The 20,654-nt window shown below is 38.9% G+C and overlaps 1 protein-coding gene across 1 annotated transcript in view; it reads left to right on the top strand.

Moving 5' to 3' along the window:
• LOC140120064 (atrial natriuretic peptide receptor 1-like) overlaps positions 1–20,654 on the top strand; it is an 82,250-nt gene that overhangs the window by 21,871 nt on the left and 39,725 nt on the right. The window contains exons 15-17 of the mRNA XM_072139427.1: positions 10,732–10,829; positions 13,002–13,047; positions 16,724–16,843. Coding sequence (XP_071995528.1) covers positions 10,732–10,829; positions 13,002–13,047; positions 16,724–16,843 — 264 coding nt within the window. The remainder of the gene's footprint in view (positions 1–10,731; positions 10,830–13,001; positions 13,048–16,723; positions 16,844–20,654) is intronic.

Below are 20,654 nucleotides of genomic sequence, written 5' to 3'. Positions count from 1 at the left end.
TTACCAAGTAACATTTGCAAAATCTACCCCATGTATATATCCTATCACATAAAATCATAGCATTTCTTTATGGAGGATGGAGAGGAGTATAAGTCCATGCAGGCATGCTGTAATTTCATGTGATCAGATAAATACATGGGGTAAACATTGGGTCCTTGGTGAGGAGGCATATGGCATGGGAAGGGATAGATGGGAGGGGTCAGCTGATGCCAGGTTAGATAACATAATGTTGATGTTATGAGAATGTGAGGGAAACATTTTAGCTAATAGAAAGGTGTAGGTTTAAAATGGGTTCTATGGGAACTTCATTCTTTAAAATAGATCGAGAAGACCAAGCATGTATAATCCAAAATCTTTATATTTTTCATAAAACGTGTGAACTGCTCCATGGACTTTGGCAACACACTCTGAAATTTGGTGATGTACTTTTGCCCTTATGTCTTTGTTATGAAAAATATAAAGATTTTGGATTATACATGCTCGGTCTTCTCGATCTATTTTAAAGAATGATGTTATGTTGCAAGAATTGAGAGACTTGCTGAGGGGGGGCGTGGCTTGGCCGCTGACTTACATGGCCGCATGAAGTGAGTGCTCCGGTCCAGTCTCCGCTATACAGCGACAAACGCCAGCTCCGACAGGACAAAATGCCCAGCAAAGCAACCGGCCCGACTCCTAGTACCACTGGGAGGAAAAGAGGAGCAAGGGAATCGGCAGGTAAGCCGATAGCACACTATTTTAACGAAGCCGCATGCCGCGTCCAAGATGGCGCCGACCCGCATGGAGCGGCCGCGCCGCGCAAAAAAACTGAAGCGGTCCCCGCTTCCAAACAGACACCCCCAACCAGGAATGGGGCAAAGTTACCCCCAATCTCTTATAAACCCCCAGGAAGAAGGGGAAATGACTCACCGGCATCTCGGTCCCCTCTGCTCCTCTCTCCGGCATACACAGAGGATGAAATTAGCATGCCACCCCTAGCTCTGCAAACGAGCAGCAACACTGACTCCTCATGCTCACCCTCACAGCAGCACTCATCTGATGACACTCGTTCTGCATCCAGCAGCCCTGCTAAGCAGAGAGCAAAACACCACAATTCACCCCAGGGTAACATGCCTGCTACCTCAGCTCCGGAAGGGCAAGAAATAAGTAACCAAGAACTTGATGGTTTTGCTGCATTCCAGGCCACAGAAAAACTGGTCTCTGAACATACTCTTAAAAATATGCTAGAAATACTACGTAATTCCTTACAAAAGGATATTATATCAATAGTGAAACCAATGCAAGTATCCATTCAAGAACTAGGAGATAGGGTATCACAATCAGAAGACAAACTAACGTCATTTGTACAGGCGCATAATGAGTGGACTCGCATAATTCACTAGAAGACTCAATCTCAGCAATCCAAGCGAAAATTATTGATTCAGAGGACAGAGACAGACGCAATAATATTAAATTCCGTGGTATTCTCGAGACTGTCCCTAACACCTACCTGAAAAACTACATCCAACAACTGACAAAAACCCTTCTCCCTAATCTGGCAGAATATGAGCTCTGCATCGATAGAGCACACAGAGTGCCTAAACCAAGCAACCTCCCAGACACAGTCCCAAGAGACGTCCTGGCTAGATATACATTTTATCACGTCAAGGAACAACTTTTGTCAGAGTCAAGAAAGCTCCAAGCTCTCCCAGCCCCATATGACTCTATCAAACTCTTTATGGACTTATCTGCAGCAACATTGCAGGCCAGAAAAAAGATGTACCCGATTACGTCACTGCTCAGAGAAAAAGAAATTCCCCATAGATGGGGCTTCCCTACAAAAATTTTGGTGAAGAGAGACAACGCCATAGTGGCCATCAAGTCAGTAGAAGAGGGCCTGGAACTGATGGACAAATGGGGACTATCTAGCGACGATTCCAGGCATAACCCAAACCCACAGCGCCAAAACCGCCTTGATCCGGAATGGAAAACCAAGTGAACACCAACTACTTTCTATCAATCCTGAAGGAACTTTCCTAAACAAGGAGACCACCGGCCTCTGAACATGCTTCCACTGGACTCACTTCCCCACATGAAGTACTCGTTCACACCGGTACCTAAAATTATGTTAAGGAACACGTTATTTGTTCTTATGTTTATGTTGTTTAAGTTGACTGATTGCTTAGGCCTACTGAGCTATAGCCTTATTCATATATGTACCTTTATACACCCTAGGGTAATCAATTTAGCTGTCAACACAGATCTAACTAGACTAAACCTAACTCATGCTTATATCTGGGTATTCATAACTGTCACTGATATAGCTGTTGATGATACATCTACTATTATATATAGCATTCACTCAATAAAATTCCGATGGGATTGACAGTATTGTCACTCAATGTCAAAGGACTGAACAGCCCATTCAAAAGGTCGCTCCTCTGGAAAGAGGCCCGAGAGGAAAAATGCGACATTCTGTGCATCCAAGAAACGCACGTAAGCTCGCAGAACCCACCAAAAATAACTAATACTCAATTCCCGCATATCTTTTTGTCCACATTCTCTCAAAAAAAAAGAGGGGTTCTCATAGCGCTCAAAGCATCCCTAGCTGTAAACGTTTCGTTCCTGGAAATTGATCCTGAGAGCCGTTATATAATATTAGTATGTGACATCAACAGCGTAACATATACCATTGTTAATTTATATGCCCCCAACAGTGGCCAAATCTCATTTATAAGAAAATTACTAAAAAAGGTGAACAAAGTTAAGAAAGGTTATCTTATGTTATGCGGGGACTTTAATACAACCTTACATCCCTATGAAGATACTACATCCACCAGAAATTATAGGTCCCCCACTTTTAGCAACCTCCTCTGGGAAAATGATTTACATGACATATGGAGAATACAACACACCTCGGAAAAAGATTTCACATATTTCTCACCCAGACATAAAACGTACTCTCGAATTGACATGTTTATAATTAATAAGAACCTGATAGACCAAGTGCAATCCTCATCTATTGGATTGATCAAATGGTCGGATCATGCCCCCGTGAAAATTATAATCTCAGAACAGTTCTCGGGACAAAACGACTACATCTGGAAAGCAGATATGTCAATTATTGCCCACCCCCTTAACTATGCCAAAATAGAACTAGCACTTAGGGAGTTCCTAACATTTAACGATAACGGTGAAGCAGACATTTTCTCTATATGGCTCATGCATAAAGGGTACATACAAGATGATCTCAAAAAATTGGCAAATAAAATAAACAAAAATAGGCAAAAAGAAATTAATAAAACACTAGAGAAAATCCAATTACTAGAAAATATCAATAAAAAAACAATATCACAGATATCATTAGAAGCATTAAACAAGGAAAGAGACCACCTGCGCAATCTCTTGCTTCATAACCATGCTCGCATGCTTAATAGACTTAAAATTAAATACTATTCCCAGGACCAAAAAGCAGGCTCTCTCCTCGCTAACAAACTTAAAAAAAGGAGACTAAAAGCCAACATCCCACATATAAAACATCCCCTTACAGGAGATAAAATAATGAACCCAAGAGATATAGCAAACTCACTCATGGGTTTCTATGAAAAGTTATATAACTTAAATCAGGACAACCAAACATCCATACCCACAATTGACAATATTCAAAAATACTTAGACTCTATCACTCTACCAAAACTTTCCCTTGAGCAACTATCCAAACTTAACTCTCCCATTCTAATAGAGGAAGTACTGAAAACCATAAAACTTTCACCCTCTAACAAGTCCCCAGGCCCAGACGGCCTCCCAGGGGCATACTACAAAAAATTTTCAACCATAATTGCACCTTACCTAAAGAGAGTTTTCGACGCGGCCTCCACCAGAGGAGAATTCCCCGAATCTATGCTATCCTCAATCATAGTGACGCTCCCGAAACCAAACAAACCCACAGATAGCCCAGCAAATTTCCGTCCCATATCTTTACTAAACGAAGACATCAAGATATATGCCCGAATTTTAGCAAACAGACTAAAAAATATTCTCCCCACAATTATAACATATGACCAAACAGGATTCACCCCTGGCAGACAAGCCTCAGACAACACTAGAAAGGTAATCGATCTCCTGCAAATATGTGAACTCAAATCAACCCCAGCGGCTTTCCTAACCATAGATGCCGAAAAAGCATTCGACAGGGTGAACTGGGACTACCTTTTTGCCACACTTAAAAAATTCGGACTTACAGGTCCTATACTGAATGCCATTAAAGCTTTATACTCTAATCCCTCGGCAAGAGTACTTGTTAATGGCAGACTGTCTCAAAAGTTCACCCTGTCGAATGGCACAAGACAGGGGTGTCCCCTATCACCCATTATCTTCGTTTTATCCATAGAACCCCTAGCGGAATCTATCCGAAGTAACCAATTGATTTCAGGCATTAAAGTTGGAAGGCAAGAATATAAAATCTCACTCTTTGCAGACGACATAATTTTATCATTAACAAATCCGAAATCGTCTATCCCACACGCAATAAATACTTTACAAGAATTCGGGCAAATTTCATACTACAAAGTTAATAACTCTAAATCCCAAGCCCTCCTAGTTAATGTAAACTCAGAGACAACTAAGGAACTGAAACAGGATTTTGCACTAGACTGGCAACCAGAACATATAACATACCTTGGGATCGAACTAGCTTTCCCAACTAGGAACCTCTATAAATTCAATTATATCCCCCTACTACATAAAACGGACAAAGAACTATTGGAATATGCTAAACTACCTTTATCTTGGTGCGGGCGTATAGCGTCATATAAAATGATGACCCTACCAAAATATTTATATATCTTTAGAACAATCCCCATCCAAATCCCAGAGACCTTCTTTAGGCTAGCAAGAACACAATTAAGAAAGTTTATCTGGCAGGGAAAGAGCCCAAGAATAGCGTTGCACACACTTTGTAAACCCAAATCAACTGGAGGACTAGGGGTTCCGGAATTAAAAGACTATTACAAAGCATCTATCTTAAGTCAACTCAGCTCCTGGTGGAATAAGGACCCAAACAATACTTGGTGTAACATAGAAAAGCATTATAATAACAATTCCCCCCTACAAACCAGACTTATAAACCCAATATGGAACATACACAGCCCAACTTCTAAACTGGACACCATGATAGCTACTGATCAAATCTGGCAGGAACTAATTTCCTCTAATACCCAAGACCTAACCCAAATACAACTCAACAATATACCTATTTCCATATTCGAACTTAATATTCAAAATATTAACCTTCATTTCTGGCGTTCAAATAATATTACAACTTTGGCAGATATATGGAACAATAAAAAACTAGACTCTTTCTCAAATTTAACAATCAAATACAATCTCCCTGCAGGAGAAATCTTTAACTATCTGAAAATTCGCAAATTTATGTTGAACCTTAATCCAGACACTCTACAAATAAACAAGCAAGTGCTTAATTTCTTACAGAATAAAACAAACCAGAAAAAAGGGATCTCTTTTTTCTATCTACTCCTAAACAATAAAACGGTAATGTCCAAACTGCCGTACATGTACGCCTGGGAGAAAGACTTAGGTTTGACTTTTAATAATAACCAATGGAAGAAAGCCTTGGCACTAGCCCATACCTCATTTCAGAGTGTCTCCCACCTTGAAGCAATAATTAAGACACATATGCGGTGGTATTTTACTCCCGCACGTCTCCACAATATATTTAGTTCCTCACCTCCAGGGTGTTGGAGACTATGTGGCCAAAAGGGTACTCTAACTCACATTTTGTGGTCATGTCCTAAAATCAAACCCTTATGGCTAGAAGCATTTAACCTAATAAATAGTTTGGGTATCTACAACACTCCATTCTCCCCAGCTACAGCACTACTATTAATGAACATGGAAGTAATTCCACTAAAAGCCCGTAATATAGTAGCACACATTCTTATGTCCACAAAGTTGGCAATAACAAGATATTGGAAAGACATAAAGAGTCCATCTATTAAAGAGATTATAGCACAAATAAATACTACATGTTCCTATGAGAAGGCTATATCTTTACAAAATAACAACTACAAAACCTTCAACACCCAATGGGAAGTATGGATACACAGCACTTATTTCAAAGAGTAAATCTTGGGCGACTATTAGCTCTTGGCCTCACATATCAATATACGACCTGTAGACTAACTGTCAGTAATCAGTCTTGTTGTTTTCTGTTTATTCCCCTGTTTTTCTTTTATTGGAGGTTATTTTTAACTCTACATAAGTCCTAGGGTATCCTATATTTTCACAAGATAGAGACGGTATTTTATATTATAATATCATTACATTACTCTCATGTAAATGACTAGAATTAAATATGCAAGTAGTCGTATTATAGGTAAATGCTATTATATACTACAATATGTCTGGTCATGTGTCCTATGAGGTGATGTATTTGGTGCCCAAAGGGCACTTATTGTATGTCAGTTACTTTTACTGTTTGGATAAAACTTTTCTCAAAACCCAATAAAAACTGTTTTAAAAAAAAAAAAAAGAGAGACTTGCTGAGAATAGACCGGTGTTCACATGCTCAACTGATATTTAGAGCACTAACGCACCTTTTTGACTGGATTCTATGGGAACTTGTTACTAGCTGTATTTGTGAAAAATGTGATGACAGGTTCCCTTTAAGCTCACATCATGTTGGATACAAGTGTTATATTTGGTTTTACTGTTTATAATGGTCCAACATAATATATGCCCCAAATTCATTTTTATTGTATTTCTTTATAGCTACATACATTTGATATTAACCATATAAAAATGTATACTGTTTGTTAAAAGTAACGTAAGTGTTTGGAATTCCCACCAGTCATGCCGTTGCTGCTGACACTGAAGTTGGAGGGAATACAGAGAACAGAACTTGTGCATCTCTATTTTTTGTTGTATTGGCTGATCTGTGTGACTGCAGCTACCAATCACTTCAAGGCCGGACGTAACTCTGAGAACAGAGTTGTTCTCCCTGTGCTGGTAATTGTGTTGATTCCAATGCAAGTGGCAACTGGAAACAGTTGATTGGTCGAGGTCTCAAGTTTTGTGCACCATGATCTGATATTGAAGACATATTTTTGGTTATAAGGTTTTCGTCTCAATTTAGACCTAAAGTGCTGGTTCTTTCTTTGAATGTACTGTATATCTGCTTTATCTACATACTGTGGATATTCATGTGTCTTTCTACCTATGAAACTGATATCCAAGCTCTCACAATTTAGTGCAAAGTACAGTATATAGAAGCTGAGTTCTCCTTTAACTGATTTGGTATAAAGGAAACAGGTTCAGGTTTGTATCTTGATAGCAGTATGAGGAACTATAAAGAACAGGCAAAACTTTGTTTTTCAATACACTTTTGGTTTTGGCTTGTATAAAGAAATCTGAATGTATGTTAATACAAATGTATGTCCAAATAACAATTTGCTACTTTAGTGTCAAAGGGGTTTTCCCATGAAAGAAAGTTCTCAAATTTGAATCCCCTAGTTAAAGATAATTTTTAACTCCTTACTTTGCAATTTTAGTCAGTTTTATTGCTGTTTTTGTCCAACAACTCTCTAAGCAGACACTTCATGATTCCTCTAGTGCTATGAGTTGCTGTGTGCTGACAAAGTGGTTAGATTATCAGGATCCAGGTTTATATACACTGTTATTTAGCTTATGAATATTCCACTAGCATCTGACACATAGAAAAAGAGAGATGAAACAGATCAGAGATGAGAGATGATGAGATCCTCTCAGCTCTTCTCCCATACCTAATCAATAAAACAAACAGTCAGCTCTGCTATAAAGACCTTATTTTGTCTGTAGCTAGTAGATTAAAGGGGTATTCCCATCTGGGCATTTACATTTAATTTAATTCATTTGCCATATGTAAACATTTCTTCAATTGGATGTTATTAAACAAAAATGTTCCTGCGTGAAGATAATTTCTCATAAATGTAGCCATGTTGCCCCTTAGAAACAAGATCCGCTTCCTCGGATACGACCACCTCACATTTTGGCAACAGTGGTCAGACATGCGCTATTGAGTCCTGCCTGACTTCCTGGATTCAGCGTTCTTTACCACAGGACGGCTGTAGGCAGGGACGTAACTTCAGTGGTAGCAGCCATAGCAGCCGCTATCGGGCCCGCAGTGTCAGGGGGCCCCCTCATCCGACCTGACACAATAAAGAATAGAGAAAGTGAACCATTATATCTATGTTGTACTGCACATTTTCCAGCTTAATATGCATATAACATATACTGTGATGTATATATGCAGTATTTGTGATGTATATAAGGTGTCTGTATACACTGCATGTGAGTATGTTGCATATGGCACTGTATGTGTGTGTATATGCTGTGTGTGCACATGAGTGATTTTATATGTAATTGTAACTTGCATTTGTGAGTATACTAATATGTATATTTTTTAGGTGGGAAGGGGGGCCCCATGCAGTAGCCTGCTAGGGGGCCCTGTCTCTCCTAGTTATGCCACTGGCTGTAGGATATGCAGTAACTCCTCGGACATTTCATGTACCAAAACTTTGTGCAATCCCTCCAGCAGAGGTGGCCGTAACCGAGGACTCAGTCTTGTTTCTAAGGGACCATATGACTACATTTCTGAGAAATTATCTTCACTTAGGAACATTTTTGTTAATAACATCTAATTGAAGAAATGTTTATATATGATTATATTAGATTAATGAAACAGAATGTGAATGCCCAGACGAGAATACCCCTCTAAGTCTCTGCACATTGCTGCTTGCAGAGAGGAAGTGCCTGTGTCTGAGCTGGTCTTGTAAAGCAGGGGGGGGGGCAGGAACATAGTCAGAAGATTTACTGTCATCTGTGAAATGATGTACTTTTGTTAATAAATTAGAGAATGTGTTCTCTTCGTGGGAATATCCCTTTAAGTTAAAACTAGATGTAGCTGATGTGCTGCAGTATTTATTTGGTCCACAAAGTAATTCCCTGCATTATCTTAGTGCATTTACAGTAGTGTTGAAGGTATTGTTAAGCAATTCCATTCTACTTTATTGGTCAAAAAAGGTTATCAAACAAGGGATACATTTCTCTTCAGATCGATATTATTGTTGTGGTGTAGAATATAAATAGATGACAGACCATTTCCTATGTGGTTTCTAAGTCTTCTTATATAGTATAGAAGACAATACAAATGGTTTTTATTGTAGTGACTATCTCATAGCTTTCTCCAGAACAACATGTGGATATGCTAAACAGATAAGACCACCATTATCTTGGTTAGGACTTCAGTTACTCATGAAACTAAAAACAATATTGTATGCTTGACCATTAGCACTCTACACACCTGCAAAAGGGGTGTGCAGTTCTGTAATTGAAGTATATCATAGTATATATTATAGTAGGTTCGAAAAAAAAGCTTTTTCTGTGAAGCGTAGAGGTGAGGTGCTTCTACCATTGCCATAGACAGGGATTCTTTACTGTAATAGCAGTGAGACTATGGAACTCTCTGTCGCAGGAGGTTGGTATGGTGAATACTTTATACATGGTCAAAAATGGATGCCTTTCTTGAGAAAATATGACAGACTATGGGGACCAAAAATTGTGTTAAAGTGATGAATATCCAGGGAGTTATTCTGCATGCCATATTTGGATTTGGAGAGAACTGGGCCAATAGCTTTTTTCTGGATCAACACTGTAGGACTATAGGTTTGTGGTTGATGTACATCTTTCCTTTTCCCACCATAGAACTCTTACTAGCAAATTCCTTTAAAAGCATGTTTAGCATTTAAGGCTCTTGCAAAGGTAATCTAGAAAGGGGAGTAGGAGCTAATGTAACCCTTCCTGTAAAATGCTGATTAAAGCCTTGAAAGACTGCAATTTACAACACAACCTCTGAATGGTAGCCCATTGACACACATCTAGCATATCACACTGTCACAATAGCATTAAACAATACCGACTTCAAACAAGAATAACAATTTGTCAAGAAAAACAAGAACAACATTTAGACATAACTCAGTGAATGATGATGAAGGGTGTTTTGGAGGGGATTCCCCCATGCTTAAATGTTAGAGGTTGTTGACCATCTACAAGCATATTAAATTAATCTTACAAACAGTGGAGCAGTAAAGAGATGTTGACCTTGATCTGATATCCAAAGAGTAGAAAGACGATGCTTTGAGTACAGTTATGATACTTACATTCTAGATTACATGCAAAAAAGTGTTTGGATGATGGATACATCTTTAACAAGCAGGGCAAATAAGTTACAGATGATACTAGTCAGTGACATAACATATTCTCACCGGAAACCAAGTTTAAAGGGTTTGTAATTCTAAGAGCTCAGTGTTTTACTATGAACTGTTCCTGATGTGAGGTGCAGAGCTGCTATACCAGAAATAACCAATGGACAATAGTGAACAAGAACTTGTATATTTCCTTTAGTTAAGTATCTGTATATAATTTGGAGGAAAAAATGTTATGATTAGTAATTTTCATGAAATAACAGTACTATTTACAGAATAAATATAGAATAAAGATAAAACTGTTGAAAAGCAGAAAATTAATACAATAATATATAATAATAACATATGTATTATAAATTCTTGATACAATATTATATAAGTAAAATGACAAAACTCTTAACACAAATAGTAATAACATGAGTAGATATCTTGACTAGTATGGTTTTATGCTGCTTATCTATGTTATTTTTCTTTTCTTTTTTACTTTGTTGTATAGAAAGATGACACTAGCTCCACTGAGTACTGCTGCCTCCCTTTACCAGAGTTAATTAAAGGCAAAGCTGACAATGCCTGTCCATGTCCATCTGCAGGGGCGCACCTGCCATGAGGCGAGTTGAGCATCTCGCCTCAGGCGGCGCGCCTCCTGCTGAACGAGGGGGCGGCACCGGGCAGCTCCCACACATCGGACCGGACCGCGTTGCAGCCCTCCATCGGGCACCTTGCTCCCCGACGCCGCCGGCACCTTGCACCCGCCCCCTGACGCCGCCGGCACCGAGCTTTCGCCCCCCTGCCAGCCTGCATCAAACCCTTGCCGGCCGGCCAGCACCACTTTCCAGTGCTCTGTCTGGCACCATGCTCCCGGCCGCCGGCTGACAATGTGCTGCCGCCCCCTACTCCCAGCATACTTTCAATCTCCCGGCTCCCCCTCCACTCCCGTCTCAACCCCGCTCACGTGTCGGCTCTCCGCTCCTCCCGCCCCCGCTCAAGCTCCAGGCTCCTACCCGCTCTCGGCTCTGCGCTCCCGGCTCCCCCTCCACTCCCGTGTCAACCCCGCTCCGCTAACGCCCCCCCCCCCCTCCAGGCTCTCGGCTCCCTGTTCCTCCCGCCCCCGCTCAAGCTCGAGGCCGCCCCCCCCCCCTCCTGGCTCCCGGCTTTCGACCTACCCGCTCTCGGCTCTACGGTCCCGGCTCACCCTCCAATCCCGTCTCAACCGAGCTCCGCTACCCCCCCCCCCCTTCCAGGCTCTCGGCTCCCTGCCCCCGCTCCCTCTGCCAGCACCCCGCTCCCGGCTCTCTACCTACCCGCCCCCGGCTCTCTACCTACCCGCTCCCGGCTCTTGACCTACCCGCTCCCGGCTTACTCACCGCGCCACCGCCGCTGCAGGACAAGGCACCGAACTTTACAAGAACATAACAGAGGTAAGGTTACTTTATCTTTGCATATATATATATGTATGTATGGATTATGTGTGTATACATGTAATATGTGTGTGTGTATATATGTAATATGTGTGTGTATATATGTATTTGTGTGTGTATATATGTATGTGTATATATGTATGTGTATATATGTATGTGTATATATGTGTATATATGTATGTGTATATATGTGTATATATGTATGTGTATATATGTGTATATATGTATGTGTATGTATGTGTATATATGTATGTGTATATATGTGTATATATGTATGTGTATATATGTATGTGTATATATGTGTGTGTATATATGTATGTGTGTATATGTGTGTGTATATATGTATGTGTGTATATGTGTGTGTATATGTGTGTGTATATGTGTGTATATATGTGTGTGTATATGTGTGTATATATGTATGTGTATATGTGTGTATATATGTATGTGTATATGTGTGTATATATGTATGTGTATATGTGTGTATATATGTGTGTGTATATGTGTGTATATATGTGTGTGTATATGTGTGTATATATGTGTGTGTATATGTGTGTATATATGTGTGTGTATATGTGTGTATATATGTATGTGTATATGTGTGTATATATGTATGTGTATATGTGTGTATATATGTATGTGTATATGTGTGTATATATGTATGTGTGATTGTATATATGTGTATAAATGTATATGTGTGTTTGTATATATGTGTATATGTACATATGTGTGTATATTTGTTTGTGTGTGTATATGCTGTATCTACTGTTTGTTTATTTCTATATATGCTGTATGTATATGCAGCATTTGTGATATTTATCAGGGCTTCTATTTTGTACTACATGGCAGTACGCTGTATGCATTTTATAATATATGGTGGTATGCTGTATGCATTTTATACTTTATGGTGGTATGCTGTATGCATTTTATACTACATTGCGGTACGCTGTATGCATTTTATACTACATGGCAGTATGCTGTATGCATTTTATACTACATGGCAGTATGCTGTATGCATTTTATACTACATGGCAGTATGCTGTATGCATTTTATACTATACGGTGGTACGCTGTATGCATTTTATACTACATGGCAGTATGCTATATGCATTTTATACTACATGGCGGTATACTGTATGCATTTTATACTATATGGTGGTATGCTGTATGCATTTTATACTACATCGCGGTACGCTGTATGCATTTTATACTACATCGCGGTGCGTTGTATGCATTTTGCATTGCTTTATTTTTACACCAAACCAATATGATGGATCTGGTCCTGACACTCCCTGATATATTACGTATATGGGCGGGGGGGGGGGGGGCGTCTCTCTATGGCTCGCCTCAGGCAGCAGACAGGCTTGGTGCACCCCTGTCCATCTGAATATGTTGATGTAAGTCAAAAAAATCATTGTAAGCCACATCAGCTTAATCATAACTCACTGTGCCTAAGCTATAATGGGATGATATACTATATACAGCTGGGCGTAACCAGCAGAGGCTGAGTCTCCCCTTCCTCTTAAAAAATATATACATATTTGTGCACACTTTTATGCAATCACAATCATGTATACACTCATACACGTGTCTACAAATTCATACATTTATACACATCATATAAACACAAACAGTATGTACACATAAAATTTGCACAAATGCTATATAGCACATACACATTATATACACACATATAGTATATACACATCACATACTTAGACATATACACCATATGCGCACACATATACTGCATACACACAGATAAATAGCATATATACACACACATCCAGTGCATACAACATACACACATATACAGCATATACACACACCCAGTATATATAACATACACACATATACACCATATATACACACATATCTAATATATACAACATACACACATATACATCATATACGCATACATTCAGTATATACAGCATATACACACATCCAGTATATACAACACACACACATATACAGCATACATACACACACATCCAGTATATACGCCATATACAAAGACATACACAGCATATATACACACATCCAGTATATATACGGCATATACACACATACAGTATACAGCATATATACACACACATATCCAGTATATACTACATACACACACATATACAGCATATATACACATCCAGGATATACAGCATACACACACATATACAGCATATATACACACACATCCAGTATATGCAACATACACACACAAACACACATACATATACAGCATATATACACAATTTAAGTATATAGAGCATATAGGCAGATATACAGCATATATACCCACACATCCAGTATATGCAACATATACACACATATTCAGCATATACAGCATATATACCCACACATCCAATATATTCAACATACACAAAGATATATATATATAAACACACATCCAGCATATACAACATACACACACATATACAGCATATACACACACATATTCAGTATATACAGCATATTTACACACACATCCAGTACATGCAACATACAAAGATATATACAATATATACAAACACACATCCAGAATATAAAACATACAGACAGATAAACAGCATATAAACATACATGTCCAATATATAAAATATACACACACATATACAGCATATATACACAAACCAATGCATACATCTCCATATGTAATATTAATTATATACACTTCAAATGACGGAAGAGTTCCAATGAGGAAACGTGCGATTCTGACGTGGTGTTGGGGGTTGTGTAACGTGACCTGAGCATGAAGGAGGAAGTATTAGAGAAGGCAAGCAGGCCGAGCTGGACAGCTGCAGTCAGAAGAGATTGTGGGATGGGCCGTAATGGACAGCCAAATTATAATTTGTTAATGATGTGTCCGCTGGCCCATCCCATTGTCTCTCCTGACTGCAGCTTACCAGCCCAACCTGGCCTGCCTACCTCATATGCAGCTTGCAGTCAGGAGAGGTAGTGGGATGGGCCCATGGGTGCATGATTAACAATTTATATCTCAGCTGCATGTCCAAGGCCTGGGAGGCTCCTTAAATCAGGGTTATGGTATGCTCTGGCATCCTGCCGGCAGGGACATATGGGGCAGACTGGGAGCACATCAATCAATTATGTTTTGCCCGTCCATCTCAGGCCCCTGTGCGCCCAGGCCCCATAGTAGCTTACGTTGTTACGTCCCTGATATACAGTCTTTACTCATTTTTCTCAATTCTGTGGAAACTGAGTTCCTTACCCAGGACAGGTTTAGAATTTTGCCTTATGAGTGAGTACTTTTTCTTGGTGCCTCGGTGTTCATATTATGGATATATTTGATTTGTAAAGCGCTACGGAATTTGATGGCGCTATATAAATAAAGATTATTATCATTATTATTACATTACACAATGTACATATTACAATACTATAAAGTACCGAACATACTATATAATTTTCAGTAACATACAGGGGCATATGTATCATAGTTTCAGCTAGACAAATTGCCATTTTTGCAACTTTTAACGCTGTTCTTTTTCAAGTACACCTTGTGCAGTGTGCCTTATGTATCTTTGTTTTCCAGATGTTCCGTGAGACATTTTGACATATTTGCGCCAATTTTGTCGCAATTCTGCACCTGGTCCAGGGCAGGTGCAAAAGAATATTTTTTTCATGGACCCAATTTTAACATGTAAATTGGAATTATTTCACATGCTTTAACTGTTTAACATTTTGCACAGTAACCTCTTTTGTCAAAATTGTTTAATTTTTGCATTTTTTTTTCTTTTGGTTACATCTAAGGGTGAGGTCACACGTAGGAGTTCAATTGTGTTTATAATGCATTCTGAAACCAATTACAACAGCTGAGGAGATTGATTTGCCTTATTTCATTACTGTTAACATTTGTGTTTACAAAACGCTATATAAATTCCATGTTAACGTATGTGTTAACGTTGTGTTTACTATGCGTTTTGTAAATTCAAATGTTAACAGTAATGTGATTAGGGAAATCCACTCTCCTCAGCTGTTGTAATAGGTTTAAAAATGCAAATGCAAAATCCCAAATTATCAGTAGTGTCCACTCCTGTATATAACCCCCTCACATGGCTTGTGTCCATGTGTATTTGAGACATTTGCAACAAAAAGTCTCAAAAAGAAGCCAAAATTTGCACCTGCCAGGATAGGAAAAACTGAACATGTATCACAAGTAAAAAGACGGGATTATACATAAGGTGCAAAAACTAGCCGCCAATAGTCTCTAAAATTCACCTCAGAGAGACAAAACTGTGATACATGTGCCCCACAAAGTCTTATTAAACTATAGGGTTCATAAAGATTGATGGCCACTAGCCTCGGGTTAAAAAAGCCATCTGTAGCAGCCCCTTCATCACGAGTAGGTAATTGACCCTGCATGAACGTCTGCCTTGTTAGTACTTTACCATCAGCAAACCTCTTACGGTATATTATGTTAATAATAAAACACTTTCCACAGTTTCTAGATTGTAGCATACTGTTACCATAACTTATATTAAATGTAAAATACATATCGCTCACCTCCACCGATTGTTCTATGTTTAGTATCTCATGAGGGAGCATTCACACGTTCAGTTTTCCAGAAGCCAAAAGCAGCTTTGGATCACAATAAGTGAGAAAATATAACGCAGCGGTCCGTTTTTTTTCATATTAATGGATATTAAGTATCCATTTCTACACGTAAACCACATATAAATGTTCTAAATGCCTTTAATAAAATAATACTGTCAATACATAGCATTACTAAAAATTAGCATGCAGTAATTTAGTAGTATGTGTAAAAATAGTAAAATGGAGAGAAGTGTTCTCTTATTATGTACTATACAGCAATGTGTAGTATAGATATAGGAAAACAGAAGGCCACGGTGTGGAAGCACTTGTGTTGTCTAATACTTAGATCACTTTATGCCTGTGTATTAAGTTAATCCAAGGTGACCTCTCTCTGTGATATCAGAGCAGGCAGTGCCCTGTACACATGGATGCTGTAATGTATCTGTATTGTGAATCTGCCATTGATACATTTCTTGTGCGGAAAAGACCCTGGATTTCCTCTACATCTTATTTCACCTACAGCTGATCAGACAGTGCCGAAGTCAGAACCCTGCTCAGAGGCCAACATTTGATCAAGTAAAGAAACTGCTGTACAAAATGAATCCAAATAAAGTAAGCCCAGTGGACATGATGATGACTCTGGTAAGTTTAAGGATGAAAACCTGAGTTGTACCCGCATGACTTTTTGGAGAATTAGCATAATATCTTCTATTTGTGTTCTAGAACTTTATATCACATTCAGGAAGGTATATTAGGCAAGGCACATTACATGTATTACTATTGATGGGACTAGATTTTATTTATCTTAAAGGGGTATTCACATCTGGGACATCCACCTTTAATTTTATTTATCTGCCAAGTATATACATATCTTCAATCGCATGTTATAAAAAATATGTAGCCATGAATGTAGCCATGTTGTCCCTTAGAAATGAGATAGCGGTCCTTAGATAAGACCACCCCATACTCACACTGGCAGAGGTGGACATGCAAACACTATTGAGAATTCAGAGTTCATGAAGTAACTCCCAGACTTTTTATATGCAAAAACTATTTGTTTTCTTTGTGCTATCCCTCCAGCAGAGGTGATCGTATCTCATTTTTAAGGTGGTCAATTTAACTAAATGTGACCCATGATCCCATTATGGAGCCACACATTACATTTAGTTGAGGAAGCAATAAGGGATAAACATCTTCATTAATGGATGATATTGTACAATCTGTTGTCCCTTCATATATTTTTTGGCCAGGATTTGGGTTTACTCTCTGTAGAAAAGTAAAATGCTATGTTTGTTGCTGTCAAAATATGTATATATTTCTTGCATGGTTTCTTAATAACGAAGGAAACCACTGTGCTAATAGCCATTAGGGTAGACATATTTTTTTCTGGGCCCTAGAAAGGCAAGGTATAAGGTGTCCCTGCCTCTTCCTCCATATATTCAATTCTCTGCAATTGTAACTGAGAGTGTCTAAGAAATTGTTCTCCAAATCATAACCATTTCTCTATTAGATGTATTTACCTGGTTGTTTCCATAACTCAGCTGGACATTAATGGAGTTTAATGGAGTATGTATATCTCTATAATGTATAGTTACTGCACAATCTGCAATGAGCGAAAAGACCATAAGCCTCCCATGTTTTTATGTAAGTGGCAGTATGATGTATGTGGCAGTTTATGGCTTTAGTTATTGAAAATCAGTGGAAGAAATGGGAAACAACATGATGACTTATCATGTACGCTGTGAGGACAATGTGAAAACAAGAGCTTAGAATGTTCACCGACGAGGGATCGACTCAATGGCCATGTACAGGTAAGTAAGTCATTTTTTCATTTCCTTTGTCTAATAGAAGAGGGTGAGACAGCAGTGAGATGCCCAATAGGATCAGTTAAAGAAGTCAGGGAGCTTGTAGCTGCCAGTCCTTGTAGCTTGGTATAAGATGAGTAATGGCGAAACTTTTATAGACTAAGTGCCCAAACTACAACCAAAATCCACTTATTTACCATGAAGTGCCAACATGGCATTTCAAGCTGTAACTTATTGCTACCAGTTCTTCAACATCATTCAACTGTATTGGCTCTCCTAAGGCAACCAATACAGTTGAATGAAGGTGGGCAAATAAGTTCAGACCATCATTGTAGCTTCACTCCAGGAAGAATGGTGCGTTCAACAGTAGGACCTCCAAAGATAATGCAGTTCTTTCAACACCTCACATTTCCCGCAGTTTCAAACAGCCAATGAATTGTCGCTATAAAAAAATAGCACTGAGAGCAGCATCCCTTAAGTTGCTTGGGACTGCAGGTAGATTTGGTGGATTTGGTCCTGTTTGGTGAAATTGGGACAATGGCCTGAGTGCCCACAGAAAGGGATCTGAGTGCCACCTCTTGCACCCGTGCCATAGGTTCGCCACCACTGGTATAGATCTATGGTCTTGGACCTTCATTGAGCAATCCCATTGCACCCATCAGTAAAAGAACACATTGCCACAGTGAACTTCATTAGGTTCCTGACACAGTCTGAGGAAGGCACTGTTGTCATGTAATACTCATTAAAGGATTTAGTTTAACCAGTTTGTTCCATTACACTATATCCATTAGAGTCAAAAACTGAAGATGTAGGTCCTGTTTTATGAAATGGACATACCATCCAATGAAGCACCATGTGCACTTTTACCATTAAAACTTTCAAAGAGCATTTGCTAAATGTAAATGACTGTGACTCCTGCCCTATTTTTGCCCTAGAAAATGTGACTGCACCCTCTATAGACATATGCTTTTTATTTTTGTAAACTGTACTAAAAGTGTATAGGTGCTTTATTGCATTGTAAATGTAGTTTTTTAGGCTGCATAACTCCTACTGAACAATCCCTAAAATAGGTAATTAGTGATTGCCATTATCATGGTCAATCAGTGGACTGCAGAAGTGCCAGCACTCCCCTACCCTAAATTCTGAGCAGGAAGTAGCTCCACTATTGTGTACAGACAAGGTGGCAGAACTGCAGGCCCAGAATTGAATAAGCTTTCTACTCCAACTACTATGTAGTGGCATGCTGGTACTGCATGAAAGATTCTTAGTGGATATATGACCCAGAAAACCCCTTTAATACAATTTACTTGCAGCTTTCAGGGCTGACCACAGACAACATTAGTATTTGTAATTGATGAATGCATCAATTGACATTAAAATACAAGAGGTTCATTTTATTATATATAACATCAATGTATGACGGGATAAATTATATTAACTCTTATTGTGGAATAAATTTTTTACCATAAGAATTTATTTCAGCATTAAAATTTGTTTTTTCCTTTGATGCATTTCTAGCTCGGAGCTGAAAGTCTTACAGCATGAAATTTACAGAACAAGTCCTTTGTTTTATGAAGCACAGATGGTGCTGATTGTCTTATGGCATTTATGTACCAGTTATAATGTAGTATTTATGGCACCAATGAAATGTGGGAAAAGCAGATGGCTCTGTCACATTACACTGTATGAATTATACAACTTAGTCTTTCACTCTGTATTAGATGGAGGCTGATTTATTTCCTAAAAGACTTACGCCTCACAAATGTACTTTGACTGATAATTCAAGCACACTTACTGGGGACAAACATTGATGTTTATTTCTCTCTATTTGCTAACAAATATGTTCAGGTGTTGCTCAGTAATATCTGAAACTAGGAAAGATGGATGATCTAATGTTTTTTTACCGATTTAGTTGTTGGTAGGATTGGCTTTCCCACTACAGGCGGTCCCCTACTTAAGAACACTCGACTTACATACAACTCCTAGTTACAAACCGACCTCTGGATATTGGTAATTTATTGTGCTTTAGTCCTAGGCTACAATGATCAGCTGTAACAGTTATCACAGGTGTCTGTAATGAAGCTTTATTGTTACTATTACAATGATAAAATATACAGTTCCGACTTACATACACATTCAACTTAAGAACAAACCTACAGACCCTATCTTGTATGTAACCCGGGGACTGCCTGTATATTAAGCAGTAGATAAGCTGTTTTCTTAGGGTCTATTCCTGCCCATGACTGAGGCTAAGACAGTTTCTCGCAATAGTGCATAAGTGGCTTTCGTGTGCAGGACCATATTGGCCCAGATTTATTAAATGCTTTGCACCAGTTTTCTTTCTGACTTTGCACATTCTTCTTAGTGCAAACTGTTTGCAAATGTATTTATAACGTTTGTTACATAAGACACATTTGTGTCGCAGCTGCACTATTCCCAATGCAATACAAAATCCTATATATATAGGATAAAAAAGCTGTCAATCAGTGCTGGGTAGGGACGGTTAGCCAACTTTTTATTAATAAGGATGACTTTTAATCATGCGTACAACACCAAGAGGGTTTACAGTATTCAGCTTAAAGGGGTATACCCTCCACTCTGGCAGCAGCGACCGCACACATGCTACCACACCCTACCTGACCACCTGG

This window comes from Engystomops pustulosus, chromosome 1, assembly GCF_040894005.1.
Source record: "Engystomops pustulosus chromosome 1, aEngPut4.maternal, whole genome shotgun sequence".
NCBI lineage: Eukaryota > Metazoa > Chordata > Amphibia > Anura > Leptodactylidae > Engystomops > Engystomops pustulosus.
The sequence above is the reverse complement of the archived record's forward strand: the minus strand, read 5'-3'. Positions and strand labels throughout refer to the sequence as shown.